Source organism: Silene latifolia, chromosome X (assembly GCF_048544455.1).
Source record: "Silene latifolia isolate original U9 population chromosome X, ASM4854445v1, whole genome shotgun sequence".
Taxonomy (NCBI): Eukaryota; Viridiplantae; Streptophyta; class Magnoliopsida; order Caryophyllales; family Caryophyllaceae; genus Silene; species Silene latifolia.
The window spans coordinates 271,321,661-271,344,453 of NC_133537.1; the positions used below are offsets into that span (position 1 = coordinate 271,321,661).

A 22,793-nucleotide genomic window follows, 5' to 3' on the forward strand; every position below is an offset into this window, starting at 1 on the left:
CTTGAATGGCAAAGTTTAGATAGTAAACTGGCTGTGGTTTGTTATCAGAGATTAAACTAGGCAGGAGTGAGGCGCAGGACACTTGAATGTTTAACCAGTGAACAACAACAACAACAACAACAACAACATCAGAGCCTTAATCCCAAAATGATTTGGGGTCGGCTGACATGAATCATCCTTTCGAACCGTCCATCAATGTCTGATAAAACCTTAATCCCAAAATGTTTAACCAGTGAACTCGGAAAAAAATGGTCAGATATACAGAACCCGTCAATCTAAATCATAAAATGTTCAAGACATACATCACAAGTCACAACATGGAACACATAATTCACAGCCACCAAACCTACTACAGATCAATGTCATAATTCACGGCCACCAACCGGCCAACCCTATTATATCAATGTCTGATAAAACACAAATAAACGAGTTTTTTTTTATACAAAGGGGCCGTCTCAAAGTTTGAGACCGACTCACACAATTATTAATGTTGATAAAATCACCAATCAAATTGTGTTCAGAAACTAGCACATGAAGGTCCTTGATGATCTCCAGAGGGTAATTTCTGAGGTTAAAATGCTTTTCAGGATGATTCAACACTTCTTAAATGAGATTATGTGCTACATTGAAGATGTTTCAATCACATAATTCATATCATACCAATTGTAGCAGTGTAAAGTACCAAAACCTGGGAATCACGGTTTTCGGCTTCTTGTTTATGTGTGGTTGAAATTGCGGAGTATTTCCGAGAATATAACCCAACCAGCACCACCGATGACTAGAGAGAGAGTAAATTTTCCTCCGGGTACCAACTGAGGCACTTTCGGAAGTTCTGGTGAAGTCAGGTAGCGGTCGGACCAGGACATCATGGCAGGGAGGAGTCCAAACAGCACCAAAACTGCAGATTTCGCGAGCACCCCGATAATAATTGAACAAAATTACGTTAGTGCCTTAAAGACTCAAGCGTATAGTATAAAGCAGGGGATCGGATGTATGTAGCCTTCTATTGCATTGAAAACATAGGAACGCTAATTCTAGATGACCTATAATGAAAATTGAGTCGAGCACTAAGACAACCAATCGCTACTTCACTATATAAGAAGCACATATTTGTTGTCATCGTATCACTAAGCATTGATTTATTCGGAACATATCTTTAACATGAGAACGCATTCAAATAGCCATAGAGGGAGGGAAAAGAGAGAACCTCCATACGTTCCGGCAAAATCTAGTGCCTTGAAAAAGATCTCCGGGTCTAACAGTGAAAGTAGTAATGGTGGAAACAAAGTAAGTATATATGGAAGTGGCTTGCTTTGTCCTGTGGGTTGTTTCAGCACTGCAAGTAAAATGCAAGCAGAGGTTCATTGCTTAGTAAGACAGCCAACATAAAACCAGCTTAGATGGACGTACACAAATGCACAATACGGAAGTACGGAACCATTCAAATATCGGAAGCCAGCATATGATTCAGATTTCAGAAGATCCGAACAAATTATGAAGGTAATCATCAATCAATGGCCAAAGAAGGCGCGGTTTTGCAAACCATTTATGCAGCCGTTACATCAATTAGGACAAAAATCCATCATAAGCATTCTTGTGCAGGGGTGTACCGAGAATGAACGAAGAATGAAGGAGAAATTCTTACAGTCAGCTAGGAAGTCGACGAGTCCCAGAACGAAACCAATGTATGATGTTCCAATTGCAAGAAGTGAAAATATCTCCACTATTGGCTGTATAGAATAAATGTTGACTCAGAAAAAAAGAAATCTGTAGATATCATCAGTTTCTTTCTAAACTCTTCACTGAACAAATGACCAGAAAAAGATAGTGTAAAACTCACTCCGACTACTCCATTACTTGATCGCAACTGTTGTAATGGATCGATAATTTTCCCAACATCCGAATCAAGATTGGTAATTGTGCCAAGTATTACACCATTCCAAACGAGAAATAGTAGCAAAGGAATTGTTGTTCCTAAAATAACTGCTGTCCTGCAAAAGTCGTAGGTTAATTCCTATCCTGCAAACACTAGACACAATCATAGTTTTAACATAATAAGACTTCCTTTTTTTTGTCTAAGGAGGTAGAAGGGCAAATTTGATGCTGATGGGAATTGAACCTGGGTCATGAGTACCACCCTCAATGACTTCACCGACTAAACTGGCCAATTTCGGCCTTAAACAAACAACATACGTTACAGTAGTGGCAATTGCTCAAGTCGAGACTTAACACTACCAGGCAAATAGTAGTTTAAAGGCTACTAATGAGAAGTTAACCTCACTTTTGACAGGTCACCTTCCAGGTTTGTGCAAAGAACAGGTACCACATTCTGATGAAACCAATGAATAAGTTAGCATAATTAAGCTGATATATGACTACAAAAAAGTGTACAAGTAATACTGGAACGAGACAGCTCGTTTTACTTGGTAGACAAAAGCAAGTGCTATGATGGGTATACTTGAAGGCAACGCTTCAAAATTAGCCTTAAGGAGGGCTTCAAAATGCAGGTCTCCACTCGCAACAACCTGAAAAGGGTAAAATGTTAGGACATATTTGTTGATGATGACATGCCCAATTTAATCGTGTTTCTAAGTGTACCATTTCAGGAATAATACAACCTCCTCAAGCAAGAATTAATCAATGTCAAAGTCAAGAATGGTTGATAATTTACTACCCAAGATTTAGAGTCAATTGTGTCATCTAATGTACAAGTTAGGGAGTAGAGTATTTAAAAGCAATAACAACAGTCAAGACTACTGTTACCCTTACAAGTAACAATAGCCTGGAACACTTGAAATTCAATTTCCTTTCGAAAATCCTTTTTATCCTTTTTAAATGGCTTGGATTTAATTAACAACTTTCAGATTTCTTCTCTAAAGATTTGGGTTTCTAGAAAAAGGAAAAGGTTTAGCTAATTATCAATTCAAATTATTTCCTCTTTGTGCCAATTTGTCTCCTTGGTCTTTTATAAAACAAAGTTTGCTTTTTGCCATTTTTGTGAAAGCTTGTCATCTTGTGACTTGTTTTCCACTCTTTGTTTTCTGAAAAATCAAAGGCTGGATAATTACAAACCTTATTTTCTTCTTTTGCCTCTCAATAAAAGTACCTTCTTTTGTGCAAGTTTGGGGAAGTGTTGGTCTTTTCTGGTCATTTGTTCATCACCTTTGACTCACAAACTCAAAGTATTTTTGCAAAATCAGTTTTAAAAGAACTCGAAATTTTCTTTGCAAAAAATCTTCTAAGTCTTCAATTGTGACAGTCGAAATCACTGTTACTTCACAGTGTTGTACCCTCTCATCTAGAAATCGTTTGTACCAATAAGTTGTCCTTCTCAATTCTTTTTAAGAATCAGTCTAAGGAAACTTGGTTTGAAAACATTCTAGTTAGAGTGTCGAGTTTGCAAAATTGTTTTGAAGTTTTCAAATCTTTTTGATATTTTGCAAAGCTTTCAAAGTCTTCAAGTGTTACAATCACAGTGACTGTTGCTTTAAGTATTAAACTCTCACTTATAAACCGTTTGATCTTGTAAGTTGTCCATATCAATTCTTGTTAAAGAATCAGTCCGTGGAAACTTGATCCTTGTAAACGTTCTAAGTTAGAGTGTTGAGTTCTAGGACGGAGTAGTCCTTTAACTCTTGTGGCAACCGGAGTAGGTTGTGAGTTGTTGAGTTCTAGGACGGAGTAGTCCTCTAACTCGTGTGGCAACCGGAGTAGGTTGTTGGTAGTTCATAGACGGAGTAGTCTTAGAACTTGTGTCGCAACCGGAGTAGGTTGTTAGTCCTTTTGTTGTTAGTGTTTCAAAGTAATCGGAGTAGATTACATCACTTATCAATAAAAGAAGATTGGACGTAGGCCTTTAGAGTGTCGGCCGAACCAATTCAAAATCGTTGTGTTGTTTATCTCTTCGCTTTTTATTCCGCTGCAACTTATTTATTTGTTTTGTTAAGTTTTGTTATTTGCTCTACTCTTGAGTAACAGTTCTATATACTGTCACATTCGTTCTGTAACTTGTACCTCATATGCTAAGACGAATAGCAACAGTCAGAACCATTGTTATCTTCGGGCTTCAGCAAGTATTCATATTTCAATACACGTTTTCTTCGAGCTTCCATGATACACACTTAATCATTTCATTTAATTGATGTATCCATTTGCTCTTAACATTGTTCATCAACTTATCTTTAAACAATAGAGATTTAAGTTGAAATCTTAAGTTAAACTCATTCATCATTTTTAATATAACATTTGCAAAGCCATCAGTAACAGTCTGTCTCACTGTTGCTCTAGTCAGTTCAACAAAACGCCTTTTAACTTTCATTTAAAAGGGGTGTTTGTTAGATACTTGAGATATCATTTCATTTGACTAACTTAAATCAATTAAGTTTGGTTAAATTTTTTTTTAAAATAGTACCTAATTCACCCCCTCCCCCTCTTAGGTACTTGAATCCATAAACTCAACATAAAATCATCTTCCAACTGAATGTCATCTTTTAGCTTGTAATATGAGTGTGAAGTTAAACATTTCACCCTTGATCAATGCCAACTTCAATTTGATGGGCGCATTTGACAGTCACAAAATGTCACAGCTGTATTACAAAGCAAAAGTCGAAGATAGAAGTAAAGCATGAAAAATCATGAAGGATTAATTCAGGCAAATTACGACTTCTCTGGGTGAAATAGCAACAAATTTAGCAGAGAAATGGAGATGGAAATTACCACTAAAGCTGTAAATGAGGTAATGATCCCAAGCACTAGAAGTCCATTAACCGCACCAATAAACCGTTGACTGTAAAGCAGATAAGAACAGAGTTAAGCTTCTAAGTATAAAAGACACCGAGTACGGTCAAGTTTGCATTTTGAGTTTCCATGCTAACATAATTATGAAGTTTACAAAAGAAATCCTTTGGTATATGTCTGACTTAATAAGAACATCATCATTTAACAAAGAAAGCCACACATACAGCCAAAAAAATGAAGCGAGAGACAAGGTGATTGATAGATGGAGAAAAAGGGTTGAAGTTACCTTCCGAAGTAGCATAAAGCTCCAAAAACAAGTGAAAAAATTGTACCGCTTTCCCATCTGTTAAAAAAGATACTACCATCAACAATATACCCTTGTACAATTACATGCACTAGATCCCGGTATGTAATTTTATGACTTGCAATACTAAAATCAGGATATGATGTATTTGTCGCTGAAGAGATTTGTCCATCTCATTAACATCAATGTCATGAATGTTCAAAGGCATAATGACGGTGAAGAAATTAATTAGGTCTAATACCATCTCAAGAGAATTCTATCATATATTCAAAGGCATCATGACGGTGACCAACCATTGCTTTTGAGTAAAATGGAAGCCAACACAATGTCACAATGAAGCTAGAATATATTGTTGAAAGAAAACTAATGGTAACACTGGCCTACTATACGAACTACACAAATTCTCATATGGTACGGTCACAGGATAAGATGGAGTAGGGTTTATTTGTTAAATGGCTTCGTTTCGCACTAAAACAGTATGGCATCAGGTTAAGAGTTTTATAGATGTTGCTCAAAGCGGAACTAATATTATGGATGTTAGTGGAGTAATCTGTAATCGAGACGAAGTTCAAGACTTAAAAGTCATACAACTGCAAGACAGAAAAGCACATAGCCAATCATAGTTTTGAAATATAAAGATACTGCAAGAATCCTAGTTCATACAGTGGAATACCAAGGTAGTTTGTAATTATCTCTGAAGATCGAGCTATATAGGCAACTAGGAGGGCATAATGTATAAAAATGTACGTCCAACTGCAAAAAATAGGAAACGACAACATTAGTCGAGAAAGCCATACTTTTATGAGTTAAATGAAGCAGAATGAACTGTACACATCTACATGTGATGATGTGAACCTTTTTTCTATAATTTAAGCAATAACATATTATTGGAATCTGTACATCACTGCAATGATAAAACACAATGAGGTATCTTACTCTTACAGCTTACCAAGTAATTTGGACTCCCACAGATCCTAAAGTTCGCTTTGCCATGGAGACCTGATAACAGTTACCATGCAGTAACATACTTACATCAGTTTTAACAGTTAAACCAATGTCACCACGGTACACTTTTAAGGACAAATCAAACGTTTGCTTTTGTTCGGAAATAAAATCCTGGAGTGAGTAACAACTAAGAAGTGCTTGGTAATAGAATTACCAAAGAGACGCCACCAGAACCTAGCTCGCACATCGTGTTCAGATTAACTTCAGCAATATACAAGCCAGTCACTACCTGCATTGTTCATAGCATGTGTTGGTTTCTAATGATCAACCACACAAAATAATGGAACACAATTGCTAAGATAGAGATAAGAACAGTGGAGTAAAGGTGTTACTCCATAATGTGAGGGGAAACATAGAATATGGTCCTTACCATGTATGCCCAACATCCAATGCAGGCCATTGTAGAGGCAAGAAACCCGGATTCTTGGGTCACGGCAGGAATAGCCAAAATCCCTGCACCAACCTGAATACAATTTTTCAGCACGTATTTGTCATCCTAAATGAATGCTAAAGTGGAAAACAATCAAAGGATTCAAGATCTTTTCTATAAGAAATGGAATATAATCTCTAACACCATTTGTTTGAGGCATAAGCTTCCGTAAGGTTTCACCTCACCAATTGGTAGAGATGTTAAGGCGGCTAAGTAACTATTCTCTGTTCAATCATCATCTAATGTGGGAAAATTAGCTCAGATATGCACGCAACGATTTCTATGACCATGCCACATCTGAGTACTTTGTAGGGATAACAAAAGAACATCACAAACCATTTAGATATCCAAATAACCATCTTCAACAAATCTCAACAGTGAACCCCTCAACTTCAGAAAGCACTAATGCTCAAGAAAGAGTTGATCCAAGGACATTAATTCCTTATGGAAAGTAGAATTATTATTCATCAGAAAGTTCCAAACTTGATTTTCACCTTATACGGCTGCTCAATCAATTCTTCGACTTGAAAAATGTTCCAATTAGAGACAACTTATCACACCCATCAGGCCATCATCTAACCCGCACAGCTACAGCCTAAGTTGCTCGGACTCTTCAATATTACCACGCATACCCATCCTGGACATGAGTGGGACACTCTACATTTCATTTTAGACCAAAAACATGATTTTTTTCCCCATAAACTAGCTGAATCCGGCACTTTGGACATGCACCCAAGTCGGATACTTCTAACAGAGTCCAAGCAACATAGGCTACACCGCTACAGCCATACTGAGAGGTCAGCTACAATAATTCTACCTTGATACATGAATTAGCAAACATTACTACTAAACTAGGCTTATAATTTTCCCTAAACTAAAAAATTGACAACAGTACAGCAAACCCATACAGTTGTTCCTGCCACAAGGAAGATTGAACTGCTAAGACTACCTGCCAACATAAACAAACAAACAAACATTACTAATGCAATATCACAAAAATACCCAACTTTAGTCTGACCCATGTTACTCCGACACTTCACTTTGGTGTCATGACACGTGTCAGACACTTGAAGTGTCGGAGTGTCCTACAGGATACAACATTTCATTTTAGACTAACAAAATTGAAAACTCCACTGAAAATAACCGTAACTGAGACTCCGACACTGTGTCGTGTCCGATACTTGGGAGTAACATAATTGTTAATTCTGAGCCACAAAGAAAAAAAAAGTTAAAAGATAAGATTTTAACCAGGTTCATGCTTCAAAGAAGCTTGATTAAGATTAGAAAACAACTTTTCAAACTCAAATTCCTTGTCTTTCATAACCTGCTGCTCTTTTTCTTCATCTTTGTTGGGTGGTTTTTGGGTGGAATTTTGTAAAGAACATATTTTGGTGCAATTTCTGAGCTTATTTGACAAATGGGTAGTTGAAATTTGTTGAATTTTATGTAAATATGATGGTTTAATATGATGAATACAATGGTTATGATTAAGTAGAATCTTTTGATTCCTTGGTTTTGGGAGGGAAAAACAGTTCATTAGTGAAAGTATCGTCATTTTTTTCAGTAAAATCAAACAAGAAATAGAACAAACAAGGTTCAAAGTTGGGAGTCTTGTGAGTACATGATCAAGTAGTACAGTAATGCAATGGAGTTGAGTAACCCCATTTGTGTGGTGCTCATCAAGGAGCAACGTCACATTTTAATTGGTTCGATCATTTTGGATTCGGTCTATTATTAAGTTTGTTTTAGGGATAATGGTCAGTTTGCAACAATAAATATTTAGATTAGGTCATATTTATTCGGGTCAATTCGGGTTGTGGGTTGTGTTCGTGCCCTCGGCTCGGGCGTCGGGTCGAATATGTGCCGGTAATACGGTCATGTTAGTTTTTTCAAGTTTACTATTTCGATATCCCGACTTTTGTCATATACATTCATTTAAGAGACACGGTTCACGATTGAGATCGCGGTAACTAAATGCTAGTTTAAGAGTTACAGTATAACGTGAATCTTTTGTATTTTCTAGCTCCATTTTGATTTAAAATTACTCCCCTTAATATGGAGAGTATTATCTCAATTATGTAAAAGCTTGTTCATTTGTATACTTGTTATACAACTAGTATAGACTCGTGCAATGCATGCACGGTATATATGCGGTTTTATTTTTCACTGTATTATGTATAGATTGTAAATCGTAAAAGTGGTAATTTTGAGATCAAACCCCATAAATTTCATTTGTATTTTGTAGTGATTAATCCATTTAGCTTTTAGACCTGGCAAACGGGTCAGCCAGGTCCGGTTCAGGTCGGGTCATTCGGTTCGATTTCGGATCGGTTTAAATCGGGTTGACCTTAGTTTCAGTTTCAGTTCGATTTCGATCGGGTTCATTCCAGTTTGCCACTTTAATCAATTTGTACTATTTCGTGTCATGTACGGTTCGGGTTAGATCAATTTCAGTTCAGTTTAGTTTAGGGTCATAACTTTTCTTAATTAAAAGTAAAAATATTAACTTAAATGTATCTTATACTTTCTAATTTGATTGTGATGGTTCATAATACCATTAGTAAATAAAAAATCAATGAAAAAACATCTAAAATATGAGTTTATTATGTGAAAATAGATACTTTTAATTCAGGTCAATCGGTTCGGTTGTTATCGGTTCAAATATATTCAGGTTCGAGTCTCATTTGGTTATTATAGAATTCGATTCAGTTTCGGTTCAATTCAGATTGAGTCGGGTTTCGGGTACTATTCGGGTTATACATATCGGTGTTCGATCGGTTATCAATTCAGGTATTTTCGATCGGTTTTTTGGGTTTGGGTTTATTTTGCCAGGTCTACATTTCGGGTTTGTCACATTTTCGGGTTAGTTCGGGCCGGGTCGGGTCATTTCGGATTATAAGTTTGTTTCGGTTTTGTTGGTCGGGTCTATTTCGGGTCAAGCGGGTCGGGTTACTTCGGTCGGGTCATTTTCGGCTCAATGATTAAGAGAGAAAAAGACATTTAAAGTCTTTTTTGGATCAATGAGTTATATTTTGTGGGGTCATTTTCGGGTTGGGTGGTTTTGGATCGGGTTTATTACGGGTCAAGAAAGCTGGGGTCATTTTCGGGTCGGATCGGGTCAATTCGGGTTTTGGGTGTTATTCGAGTTTTGTAGTTTGGGCCAATTTCGGGTCTCGGGTTAGCCTTTCAGGTCGGGTCGATTTTGCCAGGTCTAACTTTGACAAAAAAAAGTGAAATCAAACTTGAAATTGGTTTGTTAGATTGTGCGTAAACTTGATTGACGAATTACCTTATATAATTGACTAAAGTAGACATTTTAAGTATTTGTTAAACTAAGACGATTTTATGTTAATATTAAACGAATTAAATGATTAATCAATATGTAAAATCTGTTGTGTAAAAACGTTATATACATGGAGCCACTCAAATGATAATTGTCTTACATCTATCATATCACAACCCATCATTCCCCATGTAAATTAGCCGCCTAGTCAACTCATGACCTCACCAAAAATCAGCTATACCTCCCTCAACACCCAACTATAAAACACCATTTACTATTCACCTATTCCACCTCACATTTACTCCTCTTAAAATTCAAATTCAAATACTTAATGATAAATTCACATTAATTTTCACTTATAAAATTTTCAAAAACATTCATCTCTCATCCTTACTCTCCAAAACCATACAAAAGATCTCTCTCTTATACTTAATCTCACATTTACTCTAAAAATCATGCCTCTAAAGAAAAACCTCAACAAATCCCTCAAAGAAATTCAAGCATCATACAAGCCTAAACCAAAACTTAAACTACCCACCAATGAACCTAACACCGAAAGTCTAGGTTCACAATTCGTTCAAAGCCAAAACCCAGTTACGAAGCCTAGAGCAACTTCAATGCCGAGGAGAAAGATGGTAGAAAAGCGTCCAAAACAGTCACCGAGGCTAGGAGTTTTTCAAGTTGGGTTCGATTTAAATGAACCACATGCAATAATAGAAACCTAATGGGATGTTGATAATTTGAAAGATGTTGGTGAAGTTGATGATGTTGGTACTCCTATAATGTCGAAAAGCGAGATTATGTTAATGTTGGTGACAAAGATGAATTTGAAGAAGTAGATGTTGGTGAGACAAAACAATAAACCGAAAAGGAAGGAGAGAAAAGCGAAGGAGAAAACAGAGAATGAAAGATAGAAAGAGGAAAAGGAATTAAGTGAAAAATCATAAGAAAAGAGTTAAAGAATTGAAAATTCAAAGAGTGGAGAAAGAAAAGAATGAAAATATTGAAGAAGCAAAAGAAAATGAGCGTGGAAAAGAAGGAAAGGAAGAAAAAGACAAGAGTGTAGAAAACGTGTTGAGTACGATGGTGCGAAATTGAAGGAGAAAGGACAAAGGGAAAGTTGTTATTAGTGAAGAAGAAGGAGGAATGGATGTTGACAAAGACGATTTGAATGTCGTCTTTGATGATGATGAGTTGTTCAACGAGAATAAGGAAACTTTAATACCTTGTAGTTTCTAAGACTTTACTCGATCGAGTAGACAGCTTATTCGATCGATCGAGTGTATCTCACTCGACCGAGTGAGGGACCGAGTAACATCTGGGATTTTCTGAAAGTTTCTGAAACAAGGTCACTCGACCGAGTGGAGCTTCACTCGATCGAGTGGACCGAGGATTCGACCGAGTGCCCTGTCGTATTCCATTGTTTTACATGAGAAATGGTAGGTGGCCTTATCATATTTAAGCATCTTTTTTTTTTTCGGATTTTCTTGTCCCTATTCCACTCCCTACCTTATCCCTTACTCTCTAAAAATCTCTCAAAATATTACCACCTTATCCACAAAGTTCTAACACACATCTTTGAAGATTCACTTCCCAAATCCTTGTTCTTGCCACTTGTTTATATTTTGGTAAAATTATATTCACTCCTTTTCCTTTTGTCTTTTAATTAGTAAACCCTAATTTGACTAGTATGTGGTCTTAATAAATTAATTAGGGTTGCGACTAATTAAATGGGATAATTAGAGGTTAATTAGTATTGTTATTGTTGTAATATGTTGTAGTAATAGTTAGCTATGGACTATGTAGGAGGAGACTTCATTGGGGAGCACTTCTAGCCCCTTAACTTGAAGTTTGTTGAAGATTAGCAAAAGTTAGGGTTTCCCTAATTAGTTTTGGTGATATAAATGTTTATTTGTGCATTGTTTGGCATTAGTAATATAATAGATGCATTATAACACGAGTGGTGGTAATTAGGGTTTGATGGTATGTTGTTGTTTGGTAATGTTCATACATGTGGGGAATTGGGTAAGAATGGTTGGTCTCACATTGTTGGATAGATTGCATTATAACATGTACATGAAGCAGCATTTGTGCAAAAGGGTGAGTTAATGATGAATTGAGTATTATTACCATATCATAATTTGTGTTGTTTGAGAAGTGTACTACTTGTTTGTTATTGTCAATCTATGTGGTGTTGTTTAGTGGAGGACATGTTGGTGATTGGTTTTGGTTGTGATACATGGTTGTTGAGGAGACGTAAGACGGTTGGGATACCATCTTACGCTTGAGTCGCTTTTTGGAGCTTCCAAGGACTTGAGTTTGGAGGGACTCGTGTGGTCGAGGCACGACATCTGGCAAGGAATCCGAGACTCTCTCGGGCCCGGTACCACAAACATGTTCCGTTTACCTATTTGTGAGGTGCGGTGTCGTGGCCACATCCCTGACATCAGTGTGATGGATGTGGAGCCATGAGGTATTGTGTATTGTAATCATTGACATTCATGTGCATGGTCATATAATCTCTCATAGTAGAATGACATAGATGAACATTTGTATTATTGAAGGTAACCACTATTTTTAAAATGTTTTTAATATGTCTGTGGTGAACCATATGATGATTTCCGCTCATATGGGGAGCAGTGGTTTGACAGGTAAACATATTTGCATATGCACTTGGGAGGCTTGGGAGCGACCTTATATCTTTTTGTCACCATTCCTTGTTGTCTAGTTTTTGACTCTTTATAAACTCCACTTTTACTTCGATTCGGTTTATTATAGGGATTGATATTTGAATCCTACAACTTGTAACTTAACTATTTAACAACAACTTATCTAACTTAAATCGTTGTCATAAATTACCATTTACTCATTTGTTTGCACTACAAACTTGGGAAGCCAAGCCATGTGACACTCCCATGGGCTGGGATGGCTTAGAGGAAGGGTCCCGACTTATGGGAGTGTTACAAAGTGGTATTAGAGCGACGCTTTTGGAGCCTAAACCAATGAATATAGGAGTGTCAGTTAAAATGAACCCGGTTTGAGTCGTTAGGAGGTAGTGACAAGCTTGGAGACGTCCCAAGGTTGTACTCTTGCCCTCACAAATCGAGTCGGTCACAACGCGATGGGGTGTATGGGATGTTCTTTGGTGTGTCATATGGATGTTGCATATCTTTGTCTCTTGCATGAAAGATGAATCCGTGTTGCTAGTCAATGATGTAATCCTAAGAGTAGTGATTATAATATCCATGGGAACTATGTGAATGCATGTGTATAAATATGTTGGTGCGGTAAGTACGTCTACAATAGAAGAAAAGCGTTACTCACATGCTATATACATTGTTTTACGTGTGTTCCATGTCGTATCTATGTTATCTTTCTTCATGATTGCGTGTAGAAACATGTGAAATAGGGTTATATGTGGACTTATGCGAGTCGGGATGGGTGCATGACCCTTTGAGGGGTGTACTCGGTTAAGTTTAAAGGAAACTCGGCCGAGTTGAAGGCACTCGACCGAGTATCCATACCACTCGACCGAGTGAACAACTTTCCAGATCCTGGAAAACACCTGATGTTGAAGCACTCGATCGAGTAGAGGACCCACTCGACCGAGTGTGTGCCACTCGACCGAGTGGGCGACCTGGTGAATTATGAAAACCTCCTGGAGTTTAGGCACTCGACCAATAAGTAGGACGGGCACTCAACCGAGTGGACCTGTATAATGGTCAATATCGTTTCTCTCTTATGGTGAGACATGTATTGACGTTTGCTATTCTTATTGAAGAGATAATATGTAATACCTCGTATTTATTTAAGTATAGCTGGACCGAATAAAGAACCTACTCGGCCGAGTGCAGATCCACTCGACCGAGTACTTCAATACAGTAGGCTGGAAAGTCTGGAAAGTCGGCCACTCGACCGAGTGACCATCCACTCGACCGAGTGGAGCCTCCACTCGATCGAGTGGACTTCCACTCGACCGAGTGCCGGTCGAGTGAGTCTTATACGGGAAATGTTTGGTGAGATATCGCTTTCATAACCCTATCATTTCAGATTTCCTACACCAAAACCCCCTCTCAAAACACTATTCATAACTCTCTAAACTTCACCAACTTCTCTCTAAACTCTCCACCCTCAAATCCTCTCAAGAACCCTAATTTATTTAAGGGAGATTCTTGCCTTCTTAGCCTTCTTCTTTGTTGTAAGTAGATCTACACTTCCTCTTTTCCTCTATTTTATTTTAATAACTCTATTTAGTTAGTAGATTAATCCTTACTTGATTATGTTGTAAGAACTCAAAGGGGTTAAGTTAGTATGTTGTTATAATAGATTGTAGTGTTAATTATAATAACTAATATGTGTAGGAAGCTTCATTGAGGAGCATTTCTAGGGATTAGCTTGTGGAATTGTGAAGATAATCTCAAGGTAGGGTTTCCCTACTTAGCTATGGTGTTATGAGTGTTTAATCGTGCATATAATACCATTAATTACATTTATCTCATAGTAGTTGCATTATAACATGTGTTGGATAATTAGGGTTTGGTACATATTGTGGTCTCATGATGATTTTGGGAAGAATGAGTATGATGAATGAATCTAGTATTAATTATCTTGCACTTTAGCATGTTAATAAGCGATTAAAAGAAGAGAAAATGAATTAATGAAGTTATGAGCATGAATTGATTGTTGTATGAATTTAATGGCATGCTTGTTTGGTTAATTGTTCTTGTTGTTGGTGAATTGTTGTCATTGGAGATTGTTGGAGGATGTTGATGATGGATTTGGAGACGGAAGGCGGTTGGGAAACCGTCTTCCGCTCAAGTCTCTCTTGGAGCTTCCCACTCCAAGGGAATGTGCACATTAGTACTTAGGTTATGGAGGGACTCATACGGTGAGGCATGTTGTCTGGCAGGGGACTCAAGTCGCACTCGGGCCCGGTACGATGGACGTGTTCCGAGTACCTTAGTGGTTTTGGTGATGCCGTGGGCGTGTCCCGGTCACGGTTGAAGGAGATGAGTTTGGTGGATGTTTGTCATGTTACATACCTCATTAAATTAGTAAGTTAGTTGCATCTCTTGTTTATTATTGAACATTCATATCATTGGCTAACACTTGGGTTTGAATGTCTGTGATGAATCATATGCTGATTTCCGCCCATATGGGGAGCAATGTCGACAGGTGCACATATTTGAGTAGCGGGCTTGAGAGCGGTCTACCTCGTTGTCGCCACTTATTCTTATTCTAGTTTTTGACATTTAAACTCCTTTCGATTTGGTTGTACTAATGGGATGATTTTCATATCCCTTAACTTTTGGTTACTTAACTTTACAACTTAACTATTTATGTTATCTAAAGTACTTCTTTACTTGTTGTTCGCACTACACTCTTGGGAAACCAAGGCTTGTGACACCTCCATATGATGGGAATTGCCTAGAGGAAGGGTCCCGAACTATGGGGGTGTTACATAATATGCCAAGAGCTCGTGCAAGGACTACATCACCACCACCACCCCGTAGGTCCGAGGAGGAGGTGGATCAGATTGTTGCACAGAATGAGGCTCTCACCGAAACTCTCCGTAATGTCACTAGAGAGAGAGACGCGACACTCGATGCCTCGGCCGTGAGCACGACTATTTCACGCCACCGACCGACTAAGTACCTTGGGGTGGGAGAACCCAATCTCTTTAGTGATTGGGTAAAAGAGATGCAGAATGTCTTTGAAGTGGTGAGATACCCCGAGGAACTCAATGTAACACCCCTATACACCAAGGTGCCTTACCAAGACCACCTAATGCATGGATGTGCTACCATCTCGGTTACCCGAGGCAATGTATATCAAATTGACCATAAAAGAACATACTTTAGATAAAATAAGTTTAAGCAATTACACAACAAAATCCCAAAACTGTAAAGTGATATACAACTGTTCCAAATTATCAAAACCAACTAAAAAGAAATATAAGTTCAACTACACAGCGGAAGACTCTAGTGACACGTGGTGAGTCAATCCCAGCTATCTCATGCGCGTCCATCTCATACCTGCTCAAGAACTGCTCACCATCCCCGAATGGATCACCACAGTTTTTAAAACAATAAATGGGGTCAGGTACTGATTACACAATATAAGATCAATAATATCAACAATACATATAATCACCCCAACTACGTCACATGTCCACACGCCTGACTAGCCTGAAGGTCTAGTCCTGCCAGATTACGGCCGCAACCAGTAATCCTCACCGCCAGTGGGGAACCGCAGCCGTTCCCACCTAAGCCCTGCTCATCAACACCGAGCAAAAACCCAAGTTCCTTAATGTGCACACCCCCTTGTGACGGAAACCACAAGGGGCGAATCAAGGACGTTAAGTCACTTCCGCAAGTAACTCCACTTAGCCGAGGACGCACCTCGCAAACCACAGACAAACACAACCAACCAACTATGCACAACAATTACCAATCACCAATACCAACATTATATAGATCAACAATAATAAACAACTAACCACAATCAACCATCAAATACAATGTAATCAATAACCGAGTAGGGAAACTCTACCTGGAAAAGCAATCACCAAGATCGTCACAATCAGCTATTCAAAACCGCTATTCTACGAAATCACCTCCTATAATCACACAATCATATAATTACTATCTAACAATCACAATACTCCCAAAATCCCCAAAATACCCAATTAGGGTTTCAACTAAAATCAATGAAACGATATAACAATCATACTAGAAGCTTACCCACGATGCGACGGTGTCAACAGCGTAAAGAACTCAACGATCCGACGCCCCTAGCCCTTAGGATTTGATAGCAATGAGAGAAGGAAAGTTACGTAACTTTTCTCTTGTGTAAATTGTTTAGAAACAGTGAAAAAGTAAAAAGGAATGGTGAAAATAACTTTATATAACATTCTCACCCTGCTATCAAAACCCGGCGAATAACCCGTATAAACCGACTTACTCGATCGAGTACCCCCTACTCGATCGAGTGCCCATCAGATAGTACACTGTTTCGTAACCAAAACTCACTTACTCGATAGAGTACCCAACAGCTTATAAATCCGTATTATTACACTCAAGTGTAAGCAAGTCGCTTTCTACCTAGTGGGTCTAGCGGGAGGATGGTGGTACAAGGAGAGGGATGCCATGAGAGAGTTCTATGAGGAAAAGGGCGAGGTCGCTATTCCATGGGCTGACTTTAAGGTCGATATGAGGAATGAGTTTATCCCCGTACATGTTAGGTGCAAGCTTCGGGCGGAGTTTGACCGATTTGTGATGACCGACATAATAACGGTACAAGACTACTACATCCACTTTAATGAGCTTGCTACCTATGTGGAAGACCTCCACCTTAGCCAGTCCCAAGTTTGAAAGAGGATTAACTGTGAAAATTCTAGAGAAGGTTCCACCGGGAGAGTTGACTAGCGTGAAGGAGGTGTATGCTAGGGCCGAGAATGCGGAAAGGCTCATCAACATGACCAAGGATGCTAAAGAGAGGACCGGGGAAAAGAGGAAAGCCGAAAGTGAAAACGGCATGATAAGGCTAAAGTCGTATCACCTTAATCAAAATAAACCTAAATTACTACTAACTAATAGCTAGTGGTAAGAAGGGCCAAATCTGCAGGGAGGCGAATTAATTATTCTAGTTTGTTGATATTTAAGTCCGTCTTTGTAATACCCCGTATATTTGAAGATTTAGTTAAAAGATTGTCAACGGTAAAATGTGAAGGAGTTACATTTATTAAACGACTTTTATGAATTTAATTTATTAACATATATTTTATGATCATTATTATTACTATTTACCAATTTATACTTTTAATGAGGAAATGTGTTTTGAGACGGGAATCCATATTTTACGCTTTGTTGTTATAATAATAATAATATTATTAATAATAATAGTGGTAGTAATATTAGTAATAAGTAATAATAGTTGTAGTAGTTTTAATAATAATAATAATAATAATAATAATAATAATAATAATAATAACAATAATAATAATAATAACAATAACAATAACAATAACAATAACAATAACAATAACAACAATAACAACAATAACAACAATAACAACAACAATAACAACAACAATAACAACAACAATAATAATAATAATAATAATAATAATAATAATAATAATAATAATAATAATAATAATAATAATAATAATAATAATAATAATAATAATAATAATAATAATAATAATAATAATAATAAAAATAATAATAAAAATAATAATAATAATAATAATAATAATAATAATAATAATAATAATAATAATAATAATAATAATAATAATAATAATAATAATAATAATAATAATAATAATAATAATAATAATAATAATAATAATAATAATAATAATAATAATAATAATAATAATAATAATAATAATAATAATAATAATAATAATAATAATAATAATAATAATAATAATAATAATAATAATAATAATAATAATAATAATAATAATAATAATAATAATAATAATAATAATAATAATAATAATAATAATAATAATAATAATAATAATAATAATAATAATAATAATAATAATAATAATAATAATAATAATAATAATAATAATAATAATAATAATAATAATAATAATAATAATAATAATAATAATAATAATAATAATAATAATAATAATAATAATAATAATAATAATAATAATAATAATAATAATAATAATAATAATAATAATAATAATAATAATAATAATAATAATAATAATAATAATAATAATAATAATAATAATAATAATAATAATAATAATAGTAGAGAGGAGAGGGAGAGAGAGGCGATCAGGCGATCAACGTTCTTGCGTTAGGGTAGCTGCCTCTGTCACCGGCTGCCACCAGGGCACCACCCCACCACAGCACGTCGGCATTAGACCTCACGTTGCCGTCGTGCGTGACTGTGTGTGGCGTTCTTTGCCACTTGGCTTTTCGCAGGTTTTCGCGATTAGGGCATCATTGTCTTCTCCGTTTGCGACTTTCCTATACTGTGTCGTGTGTCTCCTCAGCCTTTCATCAACACTGGTGCTTGCCGGCGGCCTTGTGTTTGACGGACGTTGGGTTTTGGCGGTGTTGATCGAATTGCCGACATTTTACGGGTTTTCGGTTTGTGCGAGTTTTTGTCTGTTGGCGGTTTCTCTTGGGCTGTCGGTTGCCTTTGTCGGAGAGGGGTGTTACTCAGGTGGGGTTGTCCGTCGCCGGCTGCTGCTCGCTGCACACCGGTTTGTTTTCCTTTTCTTTTTTCTTTTTACAATTTTTTCTTTTTTGCGGTGTACTGTTGCTTAGTGCCTGACTGCCGCACTTGCTGCTGGTTCTTACGCCGGCGTCCTTGTTGTCGGCCTGTCCTTGGTGGTTCAGTGTGTCAGAGCTTTTTCGGGGGTTGTGTTGGTGTTTTGGGTTTGGTGTTTCGTGTTTAGGACTTGTGTGGTTTGCCGTGGGTGTTGGCTGCTAGCCTAGCTTCGCCGGTGCTCCGTTCCTCCAAGCCTGCACTTGCTGCCCTGCCCGCACTTGCTCTTGTCTCGGTTGGCTCCTAGTGCTGCGGGTATGCGTGTTGGTTGCTTGAGTTTTTGATAGCTTCGCATCTTTCGCGCCAAGCCTACTTTGGTTCGATATCACTGCCCTTTCGTTAGTCTCCATGAGTGTCATGATGGTAATGGTAGGGGTCTCACTAAAGCCTCCCTCCTACGGCACTTTAAGGATCGACATTGTCGTGGTGAAGCTATGGCACTTACGCGTCAAACTCTTTCAGATAGTTTGACAGTTTTTTCTAATACTGAAACTACTTTGCAGCGGATGGGGATCTGGTTATGTGGGGAGTGTCTTACCACTCATAATTTTACTACTAAATGTCGGCATAGTGCGGATGATTCCATTGTGGATCCTCTGAATTGTGGTGATGGCCATGCCCGCTTTTTTATTTATGGTATTCCTCGGCCTTCTGTTCCGTCTCCGTCGGTTATCTCGTCTGATGTTGGGGTTGAGCCAGTTGGTTGGACTATCTCTTTGCTTGATCGTTTGCTTTCGTTGGGTTTACGCACTGTGAAATCTATCCCTCCTAAGTGTCGCCTTGGGTTTGCTCGGGTTTTAAAGGGGGCATTAGATGATGTGGCTGACTCTTCTGGTGATCTCTCCTGCTAGATTCGTTTGCTTGTGTTGCCTCTTTGTATACTTAAGACCTTTTCCCCGAGGAGTAATCTTGAGTGTAGGACCACTATTAAACGGCAGCGCCAGGAGAAGAGTATTGCCAGCGCTATTCTTGCTTGGGGTTTGCCTGGTGGCAGTTTGCAGCTCTTACGGGCGACTTTGGATGAGGTTCCCCCTTCCTTTCTTGTGGAGGAGGATCTTGATTTGAGTGAGCTTAACCTTCGGCAGTGTCGGAGGAAGATTTGTGATGGTCATTATACTGCTGCTGTGCGGGTGCTTTCTTCATCAGGTATTGCCCCTTACTCTGATGTCACTCGTGTGGCTTTGCGAGAGAAGCACCCTGTCGCCCCAGCTCCTTCATTGCCTCCTTTGCCTGTGGATCATCATCCTGAAAGATCATAGATCCATATTAGATTCTCTAATAAAAATTAAATTATCTCATAATTTATCATGTTGATGATCTATGTAACATGCATGCAAATATAAAAGCATAAAAATGAAAGTTTAAGGAAAAACAATTTCCTTACATTGATTTTATGGTAAAATGGGCACAAACTAGTTCACCTTACTAGTTTGTTCTTGAGCTAAAACTATATGGATGTTTCTCCTTACAAATCTTCAAAGAGAAGATCTCCTTCAAGATGCACCCAAGAACTTGACCCAAAAACTAACAAGTATTTTACTAAAAACTTGTTAAAATTATACCCTTGATATTATTTGTAATATTACTAACACTTCTTAGTAATAAAAATAGATTACTAACTTCTTAGTAAAGATGTATATTATTTTAGAGAGAGGAAGACCAAATAAAGAAATCACTTGCAAAGTGTACAGGTGAATAATGGAAAAATGAACAACAATTTGGTCCATAAAGGGGGGGAAAACCGGGTGGAGTGTGTGTGAGGTGGAGTGTTCAATTTGTCTTATATTTTTAATCTTACATCACATGCAAAATCTTTTATAAGATAACTTATGGTATTATATAAAGTAAGGTGAAATGATTATGTTCCTAATCATCCACTACTCTATTTTACACGGTCCACTTGCCCATTTACGGGTCCATATTGGTTCTTATATTTGTCGCACAAATACGTGTAATTTTATTTTAAACATCGTTTCATGTTTAAATACTTCCATAATTAATTCGTCCAAATCACTCCGTAAATATACGTGTACCACTACACATATTATTTACGTACTAATATTAATCACATTAATCAATTAGTACAATTTTAGTGAATTAACAATTAATTAACTAAAACCCGTCTCCCAAAAATTTATTATTCAATTATCGCATAATTAAATAATAACTGCCATGCCTCGAGTTCGCAACTCGAAATCTCTCTAAAAATAATCGACTAACCTTTTATTCTATAAATCAAGGGACTAAATAAATTGTATCTCATACAATTAATTAGTTGTCAATTGGGGTTCGTTCCTTTAGGTGTGACCGAAAGAGGTCAGTTGATCACCGCCGTCTCACGACAATAACGTCAAACTCTAGTCAGCCAACCGTTATTTATTTACGTTAATCAACTGATGAGGATCAAATAATTAAATATATGATGATATTCCATTAATGAGATTTATTATGTAAACGCACTATTGTGGAGGACACTAACTCCAACAATCTCCCACTTGTCCGACACAAGGTGTGCACTACCAATTCTCTTGTCTGTTATAATCTCCCATTCAATGCAAGGTGTCTTTCAGGTCGCACTTGCACACGAACATATCGCGAGTGGTTTTCTCGATCGGGAGTGTGACTACCTGACCAGAAAAATCTCTCACAGATTACTTCCGAGCGTGGCCACGCATTTGTAGTCATTAACTCCTCGAGTGGCCTTGAGATATAGTTACCCAACGTGGGTGGACAATTCCTGTATGCCCTATCTATCCTTTTGCACAATACAGCTCACCATGACCTAGTAAATCCCCTTTTGGCCTCCTTTCACGGCACGACCTAGGACAAAACCAAAGTCACTCGGAAATTGCACTTGCTCAGATAATAGTCTCCAGTCAAAATAATCGACTCATTAGAACATCTTAGAGATCCCCGCCACGACCAGGCGTCTATAATAGAACTTAGGGACTCTCTAAATGGTCACTGTATGGCAAAGTGTCACACACTCTGCCTATGTAATCGACTAGTCATCACGTATGACCTTATGGTGTTGAACAACCATCAATCGACTTACAATATAGTCACTCCGAGACATCACCTCATTAAGTGACTAGGGACAAAATACAATGTTCATCTTATTCACTTGAATAGTGTTCAACATTGTCTCCACAACTTATTCAGATAAACAAGGTATTCATGTTTTCAGTCATACTGAATAATTGAGTTCTTAAAGAAACTCTAACAATGACTGCGATCATCACTTATGTAAATATCAATACTCTATCCAATATTTACATAACGATCTTTAGCAATTAAGGTATACTCCTCAATTCACATGGAGATGACATAACCATCATGTCTACCTTATGTCAACGGCTTTGGTTAAAGGATTTTGCACACTCTAATTTCCATTGCAATTTTCCTTTGTTCTATGCAATCTTTTCATCACATAGAGCCTTTTTAAGTACATGTCTAAACAAGTTTTTAGACTCTGGTTCTAAAGCCAGTCAAACACTCACACTGTTTTCACAGTCTCTCGGGAGACGATATTCGGCTAACGGAACTACTCTAGTTCCATTAAATTCCGATTATCAACTATCTCTTATACAACATCGGATGTTGTAATGTAGTTAGCTTTCGTTCATGATTTGTACGTATAACACTCATACATACACATCCTTCATATGACATCTTTTATGTATGACTCCTCATACATGTTTGCTTTATACATGTATAACTTCTTA

General features: G+C 37.4%; 1 protein-coding gene across 3 annotated transcripts; it reads right to left on the reverse strand.

Moving 5' to 3' along the window:
• Positions 1 to 257: 257 nt before the first annotated feature.
• On the reverse strand, positions 258 to 8,158 carry LOC141616763 (uncharacterized). 3 transcript variants are annotated; one of them, XM_074433895.1, is made up of 14 exons: positions 7,725 to 8,158; positions 7,385 to 7,425; positions 6,417 to 6,509; positions 6,201 to 6,275; positions 5,991 to 6,040; positions 5,705 to 5,794; positions 5,024 to 5,080; positions 4,717 to 4,786; positions 2,424 to 2,525; positions 2,277 to 2,329; positions 1,841 to 1,991; positions 1,646 to 1,730; positions 1,208 to 1,336; positions 258 to 898 (listed from the first exon to the last, which is right to left on the reverse strand). In XM_074433895.1, the coding sequence occupies exons 1-14, from the start codon at positions 8,029 to 8,031 to the stop codon at positions 717 to 719; spliced, it is 1,485 nt and encodes a 494-aa protein (XP_074289996.1). In that variant the 5' UTR covers positions 8,032 to 8,158; the 3' UTR covers positions 258 to 716. The 3 variants fall into 3 exon arrangements, with proteins under 3 accessions (XP_074289996.1, XP_074289994.1, XP_074289995.1); XM_074433893.1 differs by lacking the exon at positions 1,208 to 1,336 and having other exon boundaries at positions 7,725 to 8,144; XM_074433894.1 differs by lacking the exons at positions 7,385 to 7,425; positions 7,725 to 8,158 and adding an exon at positions 6,971 to 7,059.
• Positions 8,159 to 22,793: the final 14,635 nt, after the last annotated feature.